General features: G+C 46.7%; 1 protein-coding gene across 1 annotated transcript; it reads right to left on the reverse strand.

Annotated features, from left to right (window-relative positions):
• Nucleotides 1–1,886: 1,886 nt before the first annotated feature.
• LOC102159373 (protegrin-1) lies at nucleotides 1,887–3,975 on the reverse strand. The gene is made up of 4 exons (XM_005669497.3): nucleotides 3,536–3,975; nucleotides 3,023–3,130; nucleotides 2,798–2,869; nucleotides 1,887–2,201 (listed from the first exon to the last, which is right to left on the reverse strand). Exons 1-4 carry the CDS (start codon nucleotides 3,731–3,733, stop codon nucleotides 2,130–2,132), a joined length of 450 nt encoding a protein of 149 aa, XP_005669554.1. The 5' UTR covers nucleotides 3,734–3,975; the 3' UTR covers nucleotides 1,887–2,129.
• Nucleotides 3,976–18,085: the final 14,110 nt, after the last annotated feature.

Genomic DNA, 18,085 nt, shown 5'->3' on the forward strand with positions numbered 1-18,085 from the left:
CGCTCAGGGGGGTCCCGGATCGGGCATTGCCGTGAGCTGTGGGTGTAGGCTGCAGATCGCCTCGGATCCCACGTTGCTATGGCTGTGACATAGGCCAGCCGCTGTAGCTCTGATCTGACCCCTTGCCTGGGAACTTCCACATGTGGGCGGCGCAGCCCTAAGAACAACAACAAAAAAAGAAGAAGAAGAAGAATTTTACTTATCCACCATAAATAAAATAACAACTATATTGGGCTATATTAGTACAGTATAATAGTACTGCCTTTTCTTTCTTTCTTTCTTTTTCTTTTTCTTTTTTGCTTTTAGGGCCACACCCTCAGCCTCTGGAAGTTACCAGGCTAGGGGTGGAATTGGAGCTACCGCCACTGGCCTGCACCACAGCCATAGCAACGCGGGATCTGAGCCGCATCTCTGACCTACACCACAGCTCACTGGCAACACTGAATTCTTGACCTACCGAGGGAGGCCAAGGATCAAACCTGCATCCTCATGGATACCCGTCGGCTTTGCTTCCACTGCCCTACAACGTAGGGAAGTCCACCTACGATTTTCAGGTGAACAGGTGTAACCATACCATAACACACATGATGCTCACAAATATCATGCTATATGGAGAAACTGGCCAAAAGGAATATTTAGGTTCTACTTGTATCACCTGTAAATTTCAAGATCTAGCAATGCTAATCTAAGGAGTTCAAAGTCAGGGTCATGGTTATGTGGAAGGGGTTGCAAGCGGAAAAGGGGCAGGGAGGTTCCTGAGTGCTGGTTACACAACTGTGTTTATACAGCAAAATCTCAGCAAGCTGTACACTTCCGATGAGTGCACCTTATTGGTATACATTTAATATTTCACCTAGAACTTTTATGCGTAGGAAAATTTCACATTTAATATTGAGGGGAAAGGGCAAATTGCAGAGTAACTCATGCAGTTTGATTCCATATGGAAAGCGTCAATCAATATAAAACAAGACACCGTATTTCTTCACGTTCATAAATGCATATAAATATCTAGAAAGATCAGAGCAGGGAGTTCTCTTGTGGCACAGCAGGTGAAGGATCCACAGTGTTGTCATTGCAGCAGCTCAGGTAACTGCTGTGGTACACGTTCAGTCCCTGGTCCAAGAACTTCCACGCCGGGTGGGCATGGCCGAAAAAAGAGATCAGAACAGATACACACCAAGTTGATGAACGGAGGTTATTTGTGATGGGGGTGAGTAGGGCTTAGAGTCGTGTGGTCAAAAGGGCTTCAGCTGTCCTAGGATTGTTTATGAACTTTTCATAAAGAGCATGATGTCTTCTTTTTTTTGGTTCCTTCTTAGGGCCGCACTTGTAGCATATGGAAGTTCCCAGGCTAGAGGTCAAATGGGAGCTATAGCAGCCGGCCTTTGCCACTGGCACAGCGATGCCAGATCCTTAACCCACTGAGCAAGGCCACATCCTCATAGGAGACGGGTTTGATTCTGCTGAGCCACAACCAGAACTCCAAGCGTATGTCTTTCTAAGAACAATTGTAATAAAAGAAGATGAAGGGAAGGAAGGAAGGAAGGAAGAGGGGCAGAAGGAGGCAGTCATGAGCGGACGACTTGGGGCCCAGGCACCCTTTGCTGGTGTTGTTACTATGACAACCCCAGAGACTCGGGTTTTACCTTGGTGATGGGAAGGGCCCCAGGGCCGCCCCAGAGCCCTTTTCAAACTCCCTGCTGCCTTCCCTCCAAGCCATCCTAGAAGGAACAGTGGCCTCACCCATCTCTGTGGTTACAGCACCACACACACACACCACACACACACACACACACACACACACACACACGAGTTCTCCCAGAGTTAAGGACTCAGGGTCAGGAAGTGGGAAGACAGGAGACAATGAAATTGAAGCCTGGAGGAAGTTGGTTTCACAAGAATTTATTTGACAGATGCGGGCCTGGGCAAAGCAGATGCTTAGGTCTCCTTGCTGGGATTTTAATGTACCGAAAGGCCTTCTGGGTGAGTTGCCTGCAAATCCTTCACCGTCTACCAGGGAACCTTGGTGGACCGAATGGTGCGGGCCGGAAAGGTGGAGGCGGAAAAATTGGGGGACGGAAACCTGGCCCCGGGAAAATTGGGGGAGGGAAAGCCTGCCGTCGCAACCGTCATCCTCGTCCGACACAGACGCAGAACCTACGCCTACAATAGCACAGGCGACCTCCCCTGACACCTTGAACCTGTGACCAAGAGAAACAGGTTTCGGGTGGGGTCTGGCCAAGGGTCAAGACAAGAACCCTCCCTCCAGACTAGAAAAATCCCTGAATGGGGAAACAGTAAGAGGCTTGGGGCCCTGGTCCACCTCTGGCTGTGACCTTTGGAGCACGTGGTGGAATCCCCCACAGACACATAAGTGGACTCAGGCCCAGAGATGGCTGGGGCCTTGCCAGGGTCCCAAACCCAGCCCCGCAAAGCTGGCCAGGAGCAGGGCCTGCAAGTCCATTAGTCCGGTCACTGCCTCTCAGCCGACAGCACAGGAAGAACCCGCTGGGATCTTGGGAGAAGAGACAAGGCTGGGCTCCACCCAAGAGTGTGATTCAGAGGGTCGGGGTGGGGCCTGAAATGTGCCTTTCTGACAAATACGAGGGGGGGACCCCATTGAGGGAACCGCGGCCCTAAGGATGACAGAGCCAGACCTGGAGCCCTGGGGCCGAGGTGAGGGAAGGGCCGGGGTAGGAGGGCCTTTCCACGCCCTGGATGGGGCAGCGGGTAACACTCCCAAGGAGTTCCCCACACCAACCCATTAGCAACTTGACACCAATAAGGGGCCACTCACCTCATTGCAGGTGATGTCGAGCGGGTCCTTGATCTGATCCAGGGTGACTGTCCCCACACACTGTTTCACCCGCTGGAAGGGGAGACTCAAGGTCAAACTGGGACCCCCCCCTCCTCCATCCATGAGCTCCCAGCCTCACCCCAGGGCCTGGACATCTTCCCCAGAAGGCTCTCCTGTTCAGCTCCTTGGGAAGCATCCGCCAGCGCCCCCAGCCCCCAGCCTCACCCCGTTCTCCTTGAAGTCACACAGCTCCGGGGGCCGCCGGGTCGGCCTGGGACACACAGTCTCCTTCACCGTGAAGCTCACAGGTTTTGGGGTGCCCGGGTCCTCGTCCTGGTCAAGGATCAAAGTGGGGAGATGGGACTCGGGCTCAGGCTTCCCCCTCGGATCTGTCACCCCCTCCCCGCCCCCCACCTAGACAGCAGCCTCTGCAGCCCCTGCTGGGAGCCTGGCCCTGGGCTTGGTGCTGGGTGCACAGGGGAGGGGACAGAGCCCGCTCCTGCCTCACAGGCTGTGCAGGGCCCTGAGCCCACAGCCCAGAGGCTAAGGCGGGAAGCTCTCACGCGGGCAGGGCACCCAGCTCTGGGAAGGTTTCCTGGCAGAGGGGGTCCCCCTTAGAGGGACAAGTGCCTTCCTGGCAGGAGGGACAGCCTGAGCAGGGGGAGGGACAGGGAGCCCCGGGGCGGGGGGGGGACAGCCCCCGCCCCCCAGCCCCTCCTGAGCCCCTGCCCGACTCACGGCCTTGGGCGGCTGGTCCAGCTCCAGGAGGCGGTATAGATTAGCTTCCGAGGACTGCTCGTTGAGGCGATCCACAGCACGAAGCACGGCCTCCCTGTAGCTGAGGGCCTGGGCGCTGGCCGAGGGCACCACGAGTCCCAGCAGCAGAAGCCACAGTGACCAGCGCCCCAGGCACAGGCTGGCCCTCTGGGTCTCCATGGTGCCCAGGTGAGCCTCCTCCCAGCCTGCGGGACCCTCCTTTATGCCCAGCCTGGGTCTGGGACTTCCTGAGCGGCCCCATCCCTGGCTGCCTCCCAGGATGCTGGCTGGACTTGCCTCAGCCCTGGCTCTTGCCTCAGGGGATTGCTGGGCAGTGGGGAAGGATGGGCGCCTGTGCAAGGTGAAGAAGTGGTTTCTCCATCGCCCTGACAGTGTCCTGGCCTCTCCTGGGCCCCACGGGCAGTGTCACAGGCAGGGTTGCTCAAGTAGGTTGGGTCCTTCAGGAGAGGGAGGGACAGGCACTGTCTCACATCCCCTCTGCCTCCCCTCTATTGCATCTTCAGGAATCAGGGTCCAGGAGTGTATTTAGCAGTCAGTTCCAGCTCTAAGCACCCAGTCGGCACTCAGTTAATGTTTGATGAGTGGATGATAGGACCACCCCCATAGGGAGCTTTACCCACCCAGCCCATGTCTAGGCATACAGTCAACTCAACACTATCATTTTCTGTGGGCCCTGCTCTCAGACAGTCAGGGGCTCGTCTCCATCTCTTAACTTCCTAGATTCTTCTCCACTGCCTTACTTAGTCTAAAAGTGTTCTGTTTCCAGGGGTGTTCCCATTATGACTCAGCTCTTCACACTATGCCCACACTCCCTTCCACCTTTCCCCAGTAACTACGTGGTCCCTTCTTATAGCCTGGCTTGTCCTAGGAGAGTTTAATATACATGTCCTCATGGATGTCCTGTGAAGGTAGGAACAGTTTTGCAAAGTGACTAGAGAAGGGGCCAACTCCTGTGGGAGGGACACACTAGAGATCAGAACACAATTTCCACAGATTCCATTTCCCTAGCCCTGCCACTCACAAATCTTAGGACCAACTCAGTGGGTCCAGGTGGTACCTGCCTTTGCTTATTTCCAAAAAGTAATGTAGAGATTTGAAAGGCACCTTTCTGACAGCTCACCACCAGCTGAGAACCACCTATCCTGTCTCCAGAAACAATTTCCCTCCCAAGGGGTTTCTTTCCTCTCAGATATTGAGCTCAGATTAAAACAATACACAAAGCCGATTTCCATCATGGCTCAGCAGAAACGAATCTGACTAGTATCCATGAGGATGAAGGTTTGCTCCCTGGCCTTGCTCAGTGGGTTATGGATCCAGTGTTGCCATGAGCTGTAGTGTAGGTCACAGACACGGCCCGGATCCCTTGTTGCTATGGCTGTGGCGTAGGCCGGCAGCTACAGCTCCAATTTGACCATATGCCACAGGTGTGGTCCTAAAAAGACAAAAAAAAAGAAAAAAAAAAAGAAAAGTTCTAGTGAAGCAGGCCTAGGAGAGCATGGTCAATCTCTCATGTTCAATCACTCTTCTCGCTACCTTCATGTTAATAATAATCAGGCCAAGATTATTGAAACCAGACTTAATTTGCTAATAAATTAGTCTTATGATGTTTATCTTTGATAGAAATGTGAATGAATGTAGACAGAAAATTTATATTTTATTAGAAAATTTGATACACAATTGTGGATATTAAATTCTAGTTCTATTAACTGTCTTTGAGTTTGGTTTTGTTTTGTTTTTATTATTAAAGTTAGTTGCTTTACAATGTTTCATCAAGTTCTGTTGTATAATAAAGTGACCCAATCACACACATTTCCATGTGCTGTACAGTAGGATCCCATTGCCCATCCACTCCAAATATAACTGTTTGCATCCAAAAAAACCACAAAAATGCCCATCCATCCCACTCCCTCCCCTTTCCCCCTTGGGAACCCCAAATCTGCTCCTTTTGGCCTTGATCTGTTTCCATTTTTATCTGTTTTTTTTTTAATTTTTGGATAGGATTATCTGTTCCAGATTTTAGATTCCACAAATAAGTGATATCATATGGTATTTGTCTTTTTCTTTCTGACTTTATTCACTTAGTATGAGAGTTTCTAGATCAATCCATATTGCTGCAAATGGATTTTTTTGTGGCTGAGTAATATTCCATTATATATATGTGCCACATCTTCTTAATCCATTTATCTGTGGATAGACATTTAGTTTGCTTCCATGTCCTGGCTATTGTGAATAGTGCTGCTATGAACATAGGGGTGCATGTATCTTTTCCAGTGGTAGTTTTGTCCTGACATATGCCCAGCAGTGGGATTGCTGGGTCATATGGTAGTTCTGTATTTAGTTTCCTGAAGTTCCTCCATAGTGTTTTCCATAGTGGTTGTACCAATTTACATCCCCACCAACAGTGGAAAAGAGTACCTTTTTCTCTATACTTTCTCCAGCATTTGTTATTCGTTGACTTGTTAGTCATGGCCATTCTGGGGAGTTCCCGTAGTGGCTCAGTGGTTAATGAATCCAACTAGGAACCATGACGTTGCAGGTTCAATCCCCAGCCTTGCTCAGTGGGTTAAGGATCCGGCGTTGCCATGAGCTATGCTGTAGGTTACAGACACGGCTCAGATCTGGCGTTGCTGTGGCTCTGGTGTAGGCTGGCGGCTACAGCTCTGATTAGACCCCTAGCCTGGGAACCTCCATATGCTGTGGGAGTGGCCCTAGAAAAGGCAAAACGACAAAAAAAAAAAAAAATCATGGCCATTCTGACTGGTGTGAAGTGGTACCTCATTGTAGTTTTGATTTGCATTTCTCTAATAGTGATATTGACCATTTTTTCATATGCCTGTTGGCCATCCGTATGTCTTCTTTGGATAAACATCTATTTAGGTCTTCTGCCCATTTTTCAGTTGGGTTGTTTGTCTTTTGTTCTTGAGTTGCATGAGTTGTTTGTATATTTTGGAGATTAGGCCCTTATCTGTTCCATCTTTGGCAAAGATTTTTCTCCCATTTTGTGGGTAGTCTTTTTGTCTTTTTTTAATGGTTTCCTTTGCTAAGGTTTTGGGTTTAATTAGGTCCCAGAGTTTTGCTTTGTTTTGTTTTTTATTAGGGCCGAGCCCCACCTCACCGCCTCGATTTCCCAGGCTAGGGGTTGAATTGGAGCTGCAGCTTCCGGCCTAAGCCAGAGCCACAGCGATGCTAGATCGGAGCTGCATCTGTGACCTACATTGCAGCTCACAGCAACGCTGGATCCTTAACCCAATGAGGGAAGCCAGGGATTGAACCCACATCTGTATGAATACCACTGGGGCTCATTACCTCGAAGCCACAATGGGAACTCCTGTCTTTGAGATTTTATAGCTGTAAACTGGTCTGAATACTGAATTCTTCTCATTTTCCTCTAATATCTGGCTACAGCTCTCCAAAGTAAGGTTTCCACTTTTTCTCCCATCTTTCTGACTTGCAATCATTGAGAACCAAAACTTCCCTTTTCCTGAAGCTATGCAGGCTGAAGTAGGACAACTTAATACAAACATCAGAGAAATCAATTTAACATGATTTCGTGTGTGGACAATCTTCATGCCTGCTGTTGTGGCAGCCAGAGACATTCAAACTACAACCCAGGAAAATCTACGATTGCCACTGTCTGCCCTCACTCCATTTGAAGAGGCTTCAAACCCAAAACCTGGAAATCTGGCTGCCTTTAGAACTCAGAAAACTGGGATTATAATCTGTTCTAATCAGTAACTTTTTTTTTTTTTTTTTGGTTTTGGTTTTGTTTGTTTTGTTTGTTTCCACAGAAATGCCTCTCATTAAATACCAGATTGCTTGCCCTCTGTAGGCCTAACTTGGGTAACTCACATGCATTATTACCTCCTAAAGTGAGATGCAACTTTTTAACTAAACTGATCTATTTCTGGGACTAAGAGACTGGTTTGATAAGATATGGAGCAATCTACAGACTCTGGACAGGCTCAAACCTATTTCACAGGATGGTCCCAAATATTAACTTTCCACTATATTGCCCAAATCTTTGCTGTTTCTTTTTTTAGTCGAGACCACAGCATGTGGAAGTTCCCAGGACAGGAATCAAACCCACACCACAGCAAGGACCTAGCCACTGCAGTGACAACACTGGAGCCTTAACCCACTGCACCACAAGAGAACCCCTACATTGCCCAAACCTTTGAACAGATTCCCAAGGCCCCAAATATCACCAACCTATTTTCATGGCTGGAACCTTCAAGTTTGGGACAAGAGCTATAGACTGGATTTCAAATTATTGCTGCATCATTATTATAAGATGTGCTTTGTAATCCTATTTATATATGTATTTTTGGCTTGTAACCCCTGAATTAGTGTATTGACTGCCCAGTCATTTAAGGCCCTCACCATTGACTCAGATGCCTGGGAATCAGAGGGTGGACTGTAGTCTAAACCCCAGCGGTTGATTGTTGTCTTTTTTCTTTCTTTCTCTCTCCTTTTTTTTTTTTTTGTAATGCAAGTGCTGGACTTAAGCTTTGACTGCCTGGCATCCACTTCAAAGATGGCTATCTTGAATAAACATGTTTCAGCCACATGACTAGATTTAAAAAGCCAGGCCAGGAGTTCTCTTCATGGCTCAGCAGTAAACAAACCCAACTAGGATCCATGAGAATGCGGGTTCCATCCTTCGCCCTGCTCAGTAGGTTTAGGATCCGGCACTGCTATGAGCTGTGGTGTAGGTTGAAGACTCGTCTCGGATCCCACATTGCTGTGGCTGTGATATAGGCCGACAGCTTTAGCTCCAATTAGACCCCTAACCATGGGTGTGTGCCCCCCGCCAAAGAAAAACAAAAAATAAAAAGCCAGGCCACCTCCCCCCCACTGAGGCTCCTTTGTTTCAGAGATCTTGGTTGATTTCTACAACTGACCATTTGGGTCTCTTGTTTTTTTCTCTTCCCATGCTTTAAATTCCTATTCTTATGTTTTAATAAAAAGTGAAACCTAGGAGTTCCCTGGTGGACTAGGAGTTAAGGATTCAGTGTTGTTACTGCTGTGGCTCAGGACACTGCTGTGGCTTGGGTTCAATCCCTGACCGGGAAACTTCTGAATGCCATGGGCATGGCAAGAAAGAAAGAAGGAAGGAAGGAAGGAAGGAAGGAAAGAAAGAAAAAGAAAGAAAGAAAGCAAAAGAAAGAAAGAAAGAAAGAAAGAAAGAAAGAAAGAAAGAAAGAAAGAAAGAAAGAAAGAAAGAAAAGAAAAGAAAGAAAGAAAAGAAGGCAGAAAGATTGAAGGATGTTAGTTCCCATCACGGCTCAGCAGTAATGAATGAACCCAACTAGTGTCCATGAGGATGTGGGTTTCATCAGTAGGTTAAGGATCTGTTGTTGCTGTGAGTTGTGGTATAGGCCTGCAGCTGCAACTCTAATTTGACCCCAGCCCAGAAATTTCCATATGATATATATATCGTATGGAAGAGGTAGGCTCTGACAATGTGTGGGCATTTTTTTATGTCCCCAACTCTCCCTGACAGCAGAGCCTAAGCTCACATGAGTTGGCTCTTGAGCCACTAAAAATGAGAGAAAGGGGTGAAGGCGAGGCAGAGGAGTAGCCCTGCAGCTGCCCCTCCCTACTCTCTGGTGTGGGGGGTGTTCAGGGTGCCCAGGAAAGGGAGCTGGGGCAAGCCCCTTCCCCTCTGTGTTTCCATGACCTCTGTGAAATGAATATGGGGGCTGCACTGTATTAAGTAGGTACATCTCAGAGTATTTTTCATGGACTAGGGTCCATGATCCTGCAAGATTCTCTATGGAAAGGGTCGCACATTCAAATAAGTATGTGAAACCTCTCTCGCCTTTTCTTAGAGATCCACAATGTACATTAGCTTATTAAGTACTCTGAGGGGAGTTCCCATCGTGGCTCAGTGCAAACAAATTTGACTAGTAAACCATGAAGACTCAGGTTCAATCCCTGGCCTTGCTCAGTGGGTTAAGGATCCAGAGTTGCCATGAGCTAAGGTGTAGGTCCCAGATGCAGCTTGGATTGCACATTGCTCTGACTGTGGTGTAGGCCAGCAGCTGCAGCTCTGATTCAACCCCTAGCCTAGGAACTTCCATATGCTGCAGGTGTGACCCTAAAAAAAAGGGACTCTGAGGAGTCCTTCAGGAAAGGAACCTGTTTCCCTTTCCCTCTGATTAACCCCAATTTCCTCAAATGTGCCCCTTTTTTCAAAGAACACACAAACATCCCAGAAGGCCTAGGGCATGCCTTGGAGCCTGGAATTTAGGCTCAAAAAATTGGAATGGGTTCAGCCCCAACTCCCTCTCAGACAAGTATTGCTCAGGGCTAGAAAGGTCCTGGAAACTGTCAATGAATATAATCAATAAATAATCTATAATAAGAGTAGAAATTTTATTTGAGCCAAACTGAGGACTATAGTCTGGAAGCCAGCTTCCCAGATTACTCTGAGAAAATGCTCCTGAAAAGCATGGTTTTCAGCACAGTGTTTTATCTTGTCAGAACAAAGCATATTAAAGTCAGAGATACATTTTTTAAGAGAGAAAGAGAGAGAGAGAAAGAAAGAGAGAAAGAAAGAAAAAGAAAGGAAGGAAGGAAGGAAAGAAAGAAAGAAAGAAAGAAAGAAAGAAAGAAAGAAAGAAAGAAAGAAAGAAAGAAAGAAAGAAAGAAAAAGGAAGAACAGATCAGTACACAGCAAGTCAATATGGCCTCGGCACCTGGGAAAGGGCTCTTATCATTGAAGGAGTATCAGCATTGGTGTTCCAAGAAGGGAAGCATTTAAGCTTTATTATTAATATGGACATTCCTTTTTTTTTTTTTAAACCACACCCACAGCATTTGGAAGTTCCTGGACTAGGGATCAAACCCACGCTGCAGTTGCTGGCTGCCCTGCAGCTGCAGGAACCCAGGATCCTTAACCTGCTGTGTCATAGGGGAACTTTCTAATATGGACATATTTTACTTCTGGTCAGTGTACCCTTTCCTTTAATAATTAAAGCAGATGTACAATGTATGTTTAATAGGGCACAAACAGGCTGTTTTAATTAGGATGAAATTCAAGGTAACACATGTATAATCCAGAATGACTGCCCCATAGCTGAATGTGTGAAAATTCCTTTTATCAAAACCACGAACCCTTCCCCCATCTGCCACCCTTCAACAAGGCACCTTGCCTAATGGAATTTGTCAACCAGCAAGCAGCACGATGGCACAAGGGGGTCTAACTCAACCAGGATGGGAGGGACCCCCAGGAACAATTTCACCTCCCAGAGGCCCAGGGATTGAGAAAGACTGGGACAGAGCAAGGTTACCACAAGTCTAGCTTCCTGGTCTCCAGCCCCCTCCAGCCCCCAGTACAAAGTATTTCCTCTCCTTCCAGGACATTCAGGGAGGGGCATAGCACCCAGGTGCAAGCTGTAAGGAGAGCTCAGCTGCTCTCCAGGACCTTTGACTTCCAGAAGGAGAGCTCCAGGAACACTCACAAGAAAACTCCACCCTGCAGTTCAGATCCTGGTACAGACAAAATGAATCCAACTAGGAACCAAGAAGTTTCAGTTCAATCCCTGGCCTCAGTCAGTAGGTTAAGGCTCTGGCGTTGCCGTGAGCTGTGCTGTAGGTCACGGACGTGTCTTGGATCTGGCGTTGCTATAGCTCTGGCATAGGCTGGTGGCTACAGCTCTGATTGGACCCCTAGCCTAGCCTGGGAACATCCATATGCCACGGGTGTGGCCCTAAAAAGCAAAAAAAAAAAAAAAGGAAAACTCTGCCCTTTGGAATGAATTCTCTCCCCTGCTCTAGAGCCCATTCTGGCTCCCTGTTGCCCCATGTCCTCCATTTCCTGCCACTGCCTCTGACCTAACCAAAGCCTCACCACCTCTACCTGCTGGGTAGTCATGTCTCTTGATATGTCCAGCAATGGGCACTTACTCTCAATAGGATGCCTGAATGTTGTCACACACTCAATGATGTTACATTAGCCCAGGGGCAGATTGGGGACAGTGACGATCAGCAATCCCATGCATTTCTGCAGTAACTTTTATTTATTTATTTATTTTCAAAGAGATGATTTTTCTTTTCTTTTCTTTTTCTTTTTTTTTTTTGCCATTTCTTGGGCCGCTTCCCGCGGCATATGGAGGTTCCCAGGCTAGGGGTCGAATCGGAGCTGTAGCCGCCAGCCTACACCAGAGCCACAGCAATGCGGGATCCGAGCCGCGTCTGCGACCTACACCACAGCTCACAGCAACGCCGGATCGTTAACCCACTGAGCGAGGGCAGGGACCGAACCCGCAACCCCATGGTTCCTAGTCGGATTCGTTAACCGCTGCACCATGATGGGAACTCCTGATTTTTATTTTCTTTTTAAATTACTCAGTGAATTTTATCACAGTTATAGTTGTACAGTGATCATCACAACCCAATTTTTTAGCATTTCCATCCCAAACCCCCAGCCCATCCCCCACCTCCCAACCTGTCTCATTTGGAAACCATAAGTTTTCAAAGTCTGTTGAGTCAGTATCTGTTATGCAAAGAAGTTCGTTGTGTCCTTTTCTTAGATTCCACATGTAAGTGATAATATATTATATTGGTGTCTCATTGTCTGACTGACTTCACTTAGCATGATAATTTCTAGGTCCATCTATGTTGCTTCAAATGCCATTATTTCATTCCTTTTAATGGCTGAGTAATATTCCATTGTGTATATGTACCACTTCTTCTTGATCCACGCCTCTATTGATGAACATTTAGGTTGTTTCCATGTCTTGGCTATTGCAAATAGTGCTGCAATGAACATTAGAGTACACGTATCCTTTCTAGTCGTGGTTTTCTCTGGATAGATGCCCATGAGTGGGATTGCTGGATCAAATGGTAATTCTATTTTTAGTTTTCTAAGGAATCTCCATACTGTTTTCCACAGTGGTTGCACCAATTTACATTCCCACCAAGAGTGCAATAGGATTCCCTTTTCTCCACACCCTCTCCAGCATTTATTGTTTGTAGACTTTTTGATGATGGCCATTCTGGCTGGTGTAAGGTGGTACCTCAGAGTGGTTTTGATTTGCATTTCTCTAAGAATGTGTGATGTTGAACATCTTTACATGTGTTTTTTGGCCATCTGTATGTCTTCTTTGGAAAATTGTTTGTTTAGATCCTCTGCCCATTTTTTTTTTTCTTTTGCCCATTTTTTGATGGGGTTGTTTGGGTTTTTTGGTATTGAGCTGCAGGAGGTATTTATAATTTTGGAGATTAATCCCTTTTCAGTCACTTCATTTGCAAATATTTTCTCCCATTCTTTGGGTTGTCTTTTTGTTTTTGTTTAGTGTTTCCTTTGCTGTACAGAAACTTTTAAGTTTAATTAAGTCCCGTTTGTTTATTTTTGTTTTTATCATCATTACTCTAGGAGGTGGATCTGAGAAGATATTGCTGTGGGTTATGTCAGAGAGTGTTTAGCCTGTGTTTTCCTCTAAGAGGTTTATAATGTCCGGTCTCATATTTAGGTCTTTAATCCATTTTATTTGTGTATGGTGTTAGAAATGTGGCTGTCCAGTTCTCCCAGCACCACTTATTGAAGGGACTGTCTTTTCTTCATTGTATGTTCTTGCCTCCTTTTTCATAGATTAGTTGACTGTAGGTGTGTGGTTTTAATTCTGGGCTTTCTATCCTGTTCCACTGATCTACATTTCTTTGTGCCAATGCCATATGGTTTTGATGACTGTAGCTTTATAGTATAGTCCAAAGTCAAGGAGCCATATATGACAAACCCACAGCTAACATCATTCTTAATGGTGAAAAGCTGAAAGAATTCCCACTGAGATCAGGAAAGGATGTCCCCTCTAGCTGCTACTATTCAACATAGTTTTGGAAGTCCTAGCCATGGCAATCAGAGAAGAAAAAGAAATAAAAGGAATCCAAATTGGAAAGGAAGAAGTAAAACCATCACTATTTGCAGGTGACATGATACTATACCTAGAAAATGACATGATACTATACCTAGAAAAAGACACTACCAGAAAACTGTTAGAGCTCATCAATGAATTTGGCAAAGTCACAGGATCAAAATTAATACAGAAATCAACTGCATTTCTCCAGTACATTTTATTTTAAACTTTTTTTTTATTTTTTATTTTTTTGTCTTTTTTGCCATTTCTTGGGCCACTCCCTCAGCATATGGAGGTTCCCAGGCTAGGGGTCCAATCAGAGCTGTAGCCACCAACCTACGCCACAGCCACAGCAACTCGGGATCTGAGCCACATCTGCAACCTACACCACAGCTCACAGCAATGCTGGATCCATAACCCACTGAGCAAGGCCGGAGATCGAACCCGCAACCTCATGGTTCCTAGTCAGATTCATTAACCACTGAGCCACAACAGGAACTCCTATTTTAAACTTCCGGGGAAAAAAAAATTTTTTGGTCTTTTTGCCTTTTCTTAGAGCCACACCCATGGCATATGCAGGTTTCTAGGCTAGGGGTCCAATCCGAGCTGTAGCCTGCCAGCCTACGCCAGAGCCACAGCAACTTGAGATCCAAGCCACGTCTGCAACCTACACCATAGCTCTCTGTAAGGCCCGATCCTTAACCCACTGAGTGAGACCAGGGATCAAACCTGTGTCCTCATGGATGCTAGTCAGGTTCACCAACCACTGAGCCCCAACGGGAACACCTAAAAAATATTTACACTACTTGCTTTGTTCTCTCTTGCCTCTGGGTGGTCCACTGATGAGGGGCCGTTCCTCCCCATTTCCTGGAGTTGTACAACTGAAACCAAGAGTGGTCAAGAAGCTGACACATAAGCTAGGCCAGTGGCTACAACTCCGATTAGACCCCTAGCCTGGGAAACTCCATATGCCGTGGGTGCAGCCCTAGAAAAGGCAAAAAGACAAAAAAAAAAAAAAAAAAGAGGCTGACACATAAGATAAAGGGCCAGCTGAGACTAGCAACACAGGTTTGGGGCTCATGGCCCTGAGCACATCCCACCCTGAAAAAGACTCTAGAAACAGATCCCCAGTGACTGGGGATTGCATTCAGTTTTACATAAGGGCCAAGTGACACTAGCTGCCTTTTCTTTTTTCTTTTTACTTCTTTCTTTCTTTTTTTTTTTTTTTTCTTTTAGGGCCACACCCACAGCATATGTAAGTTCCCAGGCTAGGAGTCAAATCTACAGCTGCCAGCCTATACCACAGCCACAGCCACAACAATGCAGGATCTGAGCTGCATCTGCAACCTACATCACAGCTCACTGGCAATGCTGGATCCTTAACCCACTGAGAGAGGCCAGGGATCAGATTCGCATTCTCATGGATCCTAGTCAGGTTCTTAGCACTGAGTCATGATAGGAACCCCCTAGTTGCCTTTTCTAATAACACTCCATTCATTCCCAAAAAATATTCTCCCGGGAAACAAGTGCCCTCTAGTGGCCACTTTGGGTGCTATGCCTATGCCCACCATCCAGAAGAATGGCAAAAAAAAAAAAAAAAAAAATCCTCGACATATTCAGAACAGAAAAGGGACCCTAGAGATCAGGCCTCACCACCCCAAGCCTTAAGTTCAGTCCATCTTTGGGGCAGGGGTCAGTGCTAAGGGGAATGATGGTGTCTCAAAGGCCCTTTTTATTTGTTTTTTCTTTCTTTTTTGGCTGCCCTGCAGCATATGGAGCTCCCAGGCCAGGGATCAGATCTGAGATGCTGTTGTTACCTATACCATAGCTAAGGCAACTGCAGGATTCTTTAACCCACAATGCCAGCCTGGGATCAAACCTCTGTCCCAGAGCTACAGAGATGTTGCCAATCCCATTTCACCACAGAGGGAACTCCTCAGAGGCCCTTTCTAATCCTACTTCCTTCAGGATAACATTCACATTCTTAGCCTTCATTCACTCCACAAACATTTCTCCTTCTTCAATGAGCCATGCTGTTGCTGGGAACAAGAGGCTGCCATGTCCCAGAAAAGCTTTTTGTGTTTTTCTATGAAGGGAAGGAATATAGGTGGAGGGAAAATTGGGGTCAGGGGGAAGTTGTTATATTACTAGGAAGAAATATTTTATTGAAATATACTATTCACAGAAGTTCCCGTTGTAGCTCAGTGGTTAACGTATCTGACTAGGAACCATGAGTTTGCGGGTTTGATCCCTGGCCTCGCTCAGTGGGTTAAGGATCTGGTGTTGCCATGAGCTGTGGTGTAGGTCACAGACATGGCTCAGATCCCGTGTTGCCGTGGCTGTGGCATAGGCCGGCGGCTATAGCTCCGATTCGACCCCTAGCCGGGGAACCTCCATATGTTGCGGGTATGACCCTAGAAAAGACAAAAAAAAAAAAGAAAGAAAAAAATATACTATTCAACTGTTCACAGAGTTCCCATCGTGGCTCAGCAATTAGCGAACCCAACTAGCATCCATGAGGACATGGGTTCAATCCCAGGCCTTGCACAGTGGGTTAAGGATGTGGCTTGGATCAGAGTTGCTGTGGCTCTGGTATAGGCCAGCAGCAGCAGTTTTGATTGGACCTCTAGCCTGGAAACCTCCATATGCCAAGGGTGGGGCCCTAAAAGATGAAAGAAAGAAAGAAACAAACAAACAAACAAAGAATCTATTCACAGAGAAAAGTGAACAAATCAGGAGTGTGCAGCTCAGTGAATTTCCATAAAGTGGGCACATTCAGGTAAAAAGTCCTCCTCATGGCCCTTTCAAGTCACTGCCACCCCCCTCACCAAAGATCACCCTAACTTCCTTTTTTGTCTTTTTAGGGCCACACACAGGGCATATGGAGGTTCCCAGCCTAGGGGTCTAATTAAAGCTACAGCTGCCAGCCTATGCCACAGCCACAGCAACTCAGGATCCAAGCCGAGTCTTCGACCTACACCAGAGTTCATGGCAATGCTGGATCCCCAACTCACTGAGCAAGGCCAGGGATTGAACCCCCATCCTCATGACTACTAGATGAATTGGTTTCCACTGAAACACAATAGGAACTCCAAAAGCAGGACTTTTTTTTTTTTTTTAACTTTATACTGTTGCAGCGGCTGCCAGCACCCCAAGGCGGGAGTGTATCATCTCTGGTGGCAGCCCTATGGCCAGTGTACTAGCTCCAGCAGCTCTTTCACCAGGTGAGAAACCAAGTGAGCACTCAGAGAGTTGGAGAACTCAGGTTTATTACGCTGGCGGGCTCAGAGGAGATCGCTCTCTGGAGCCTGAGCCCCGAAGAGGGGTTTCACAAGGCTTTTATGGGCTAGTTCTTCCAGGTCCGTGCTTGGCAGACCAGAGTGAGAACTGGCAAAGTAATAGATGCAGAAATAAGTTTACAGAAGCAGATGGGGGGGGGGCAGTTGGCTGGATTTTGCTTAGTCATCATGGCTGGGGTCTCTCCTTTCTACCTTTTTATTGGGACATTTTCTCCTACATCCCCCCCTCTTGATGCTTTTCCACTTTCTTGGAGCAAGCATCAATTTTTAGAGGTCAAGTTGTCTGTGTCTGATGTGTCCAAGGGGGGCATACTGTGTCCTAACTAACATTTGCATCTTTACAGATTTTATACATGTGGTTATGAAATGAGTAATTGCATTAAGAATTCAGGGCCCAAACAAGAGGGCAATGATGAGTACAGTCAGAGGCCCAGTTAAGTGTAGGAGCCATGAAGCCCAGTTCCAGATCTTATTCCCGTAGTTTGAAGACTCTGCCAATTCTTGCCCCTTCTCGGTTATTCGCTCTTTTAATTGTTGTGCCAAGCCGCTTATTACTCCTGACTTGTTGGCATAAAGACAGCATTCTTCCTCAAGGAAAAAACAGAGTTCTCCTTTTCTGCTGTCAGTAATTCTAGTCCCCTCCTGTTTTGTAATACCACCTCCGCCAGGAGTCCAGTTGTTGTTGGGGTTTTATGGCTGCTACTGTGGCCTTCCAAGACTCTTGAAACATTAGTCAGGTTAAGTACTGATCTCTCTAACAGAGGTACTCCAGCAAACCAAAACAATCCTCTAAAGATAGAATATCCTACCCCTTGGTTTTGAGAAGAGAGGCTGTTTTCCCACTAACTTACTAATTATCCCCATGGTCCAGCCTCGTTCCAGGTATCCCCATGGTTCTGCATGCTCCAGTTTTAGGTCCTTCAGCAGACTTCTGGATTGATGGTGATGTTGGTGCTGAAGAGCAGAGTGTGGATGACGGCAGTGTTATTTACCTCTATGTGTAATGTGTAGGTGAACCCTCTAGCTTGATGAGGTCCTCTATGGGCTGTGGGGTGAGCCTTGACCTCAACGTCTCATAACCCTGTAGGGTTGTTCTTGTACAATCATGCCCAACAATCAGTCTTGTATACCAATTTTGACATTTGAGACACTATTGAACTCCATGGGTGGGGGAACATGGTCCTGTTTGTTGGTCATAAAGGCTATTATTAGGTGACAAGCCCCCTCATTATGTTTGTCAACCAGTGATGGGGAGGACTCCCAATGTACCAGGAGTCAGAAGATACACCACACAAATAAGCAACCTAGGGCCCTCTTCACATTCCCGACTTCAAGTGCAAGGTTTAGGGTGA

This window comes from Sus scrofa, unplaced genomic scaffold (assembly GCF_000003025.6).
Source record: "Sus scrofa isolate TJ Tabasco breed Duroc unplaced genomic scaffold, Sscrofa11.1 Contig2662, whole genome shotgun sequence".
Lineage (NCBI taxonomy): Eukaryota > Metazoa > Chordata > Mammalia > Artiodactyla > Suidae > Sus > Sus scrofa.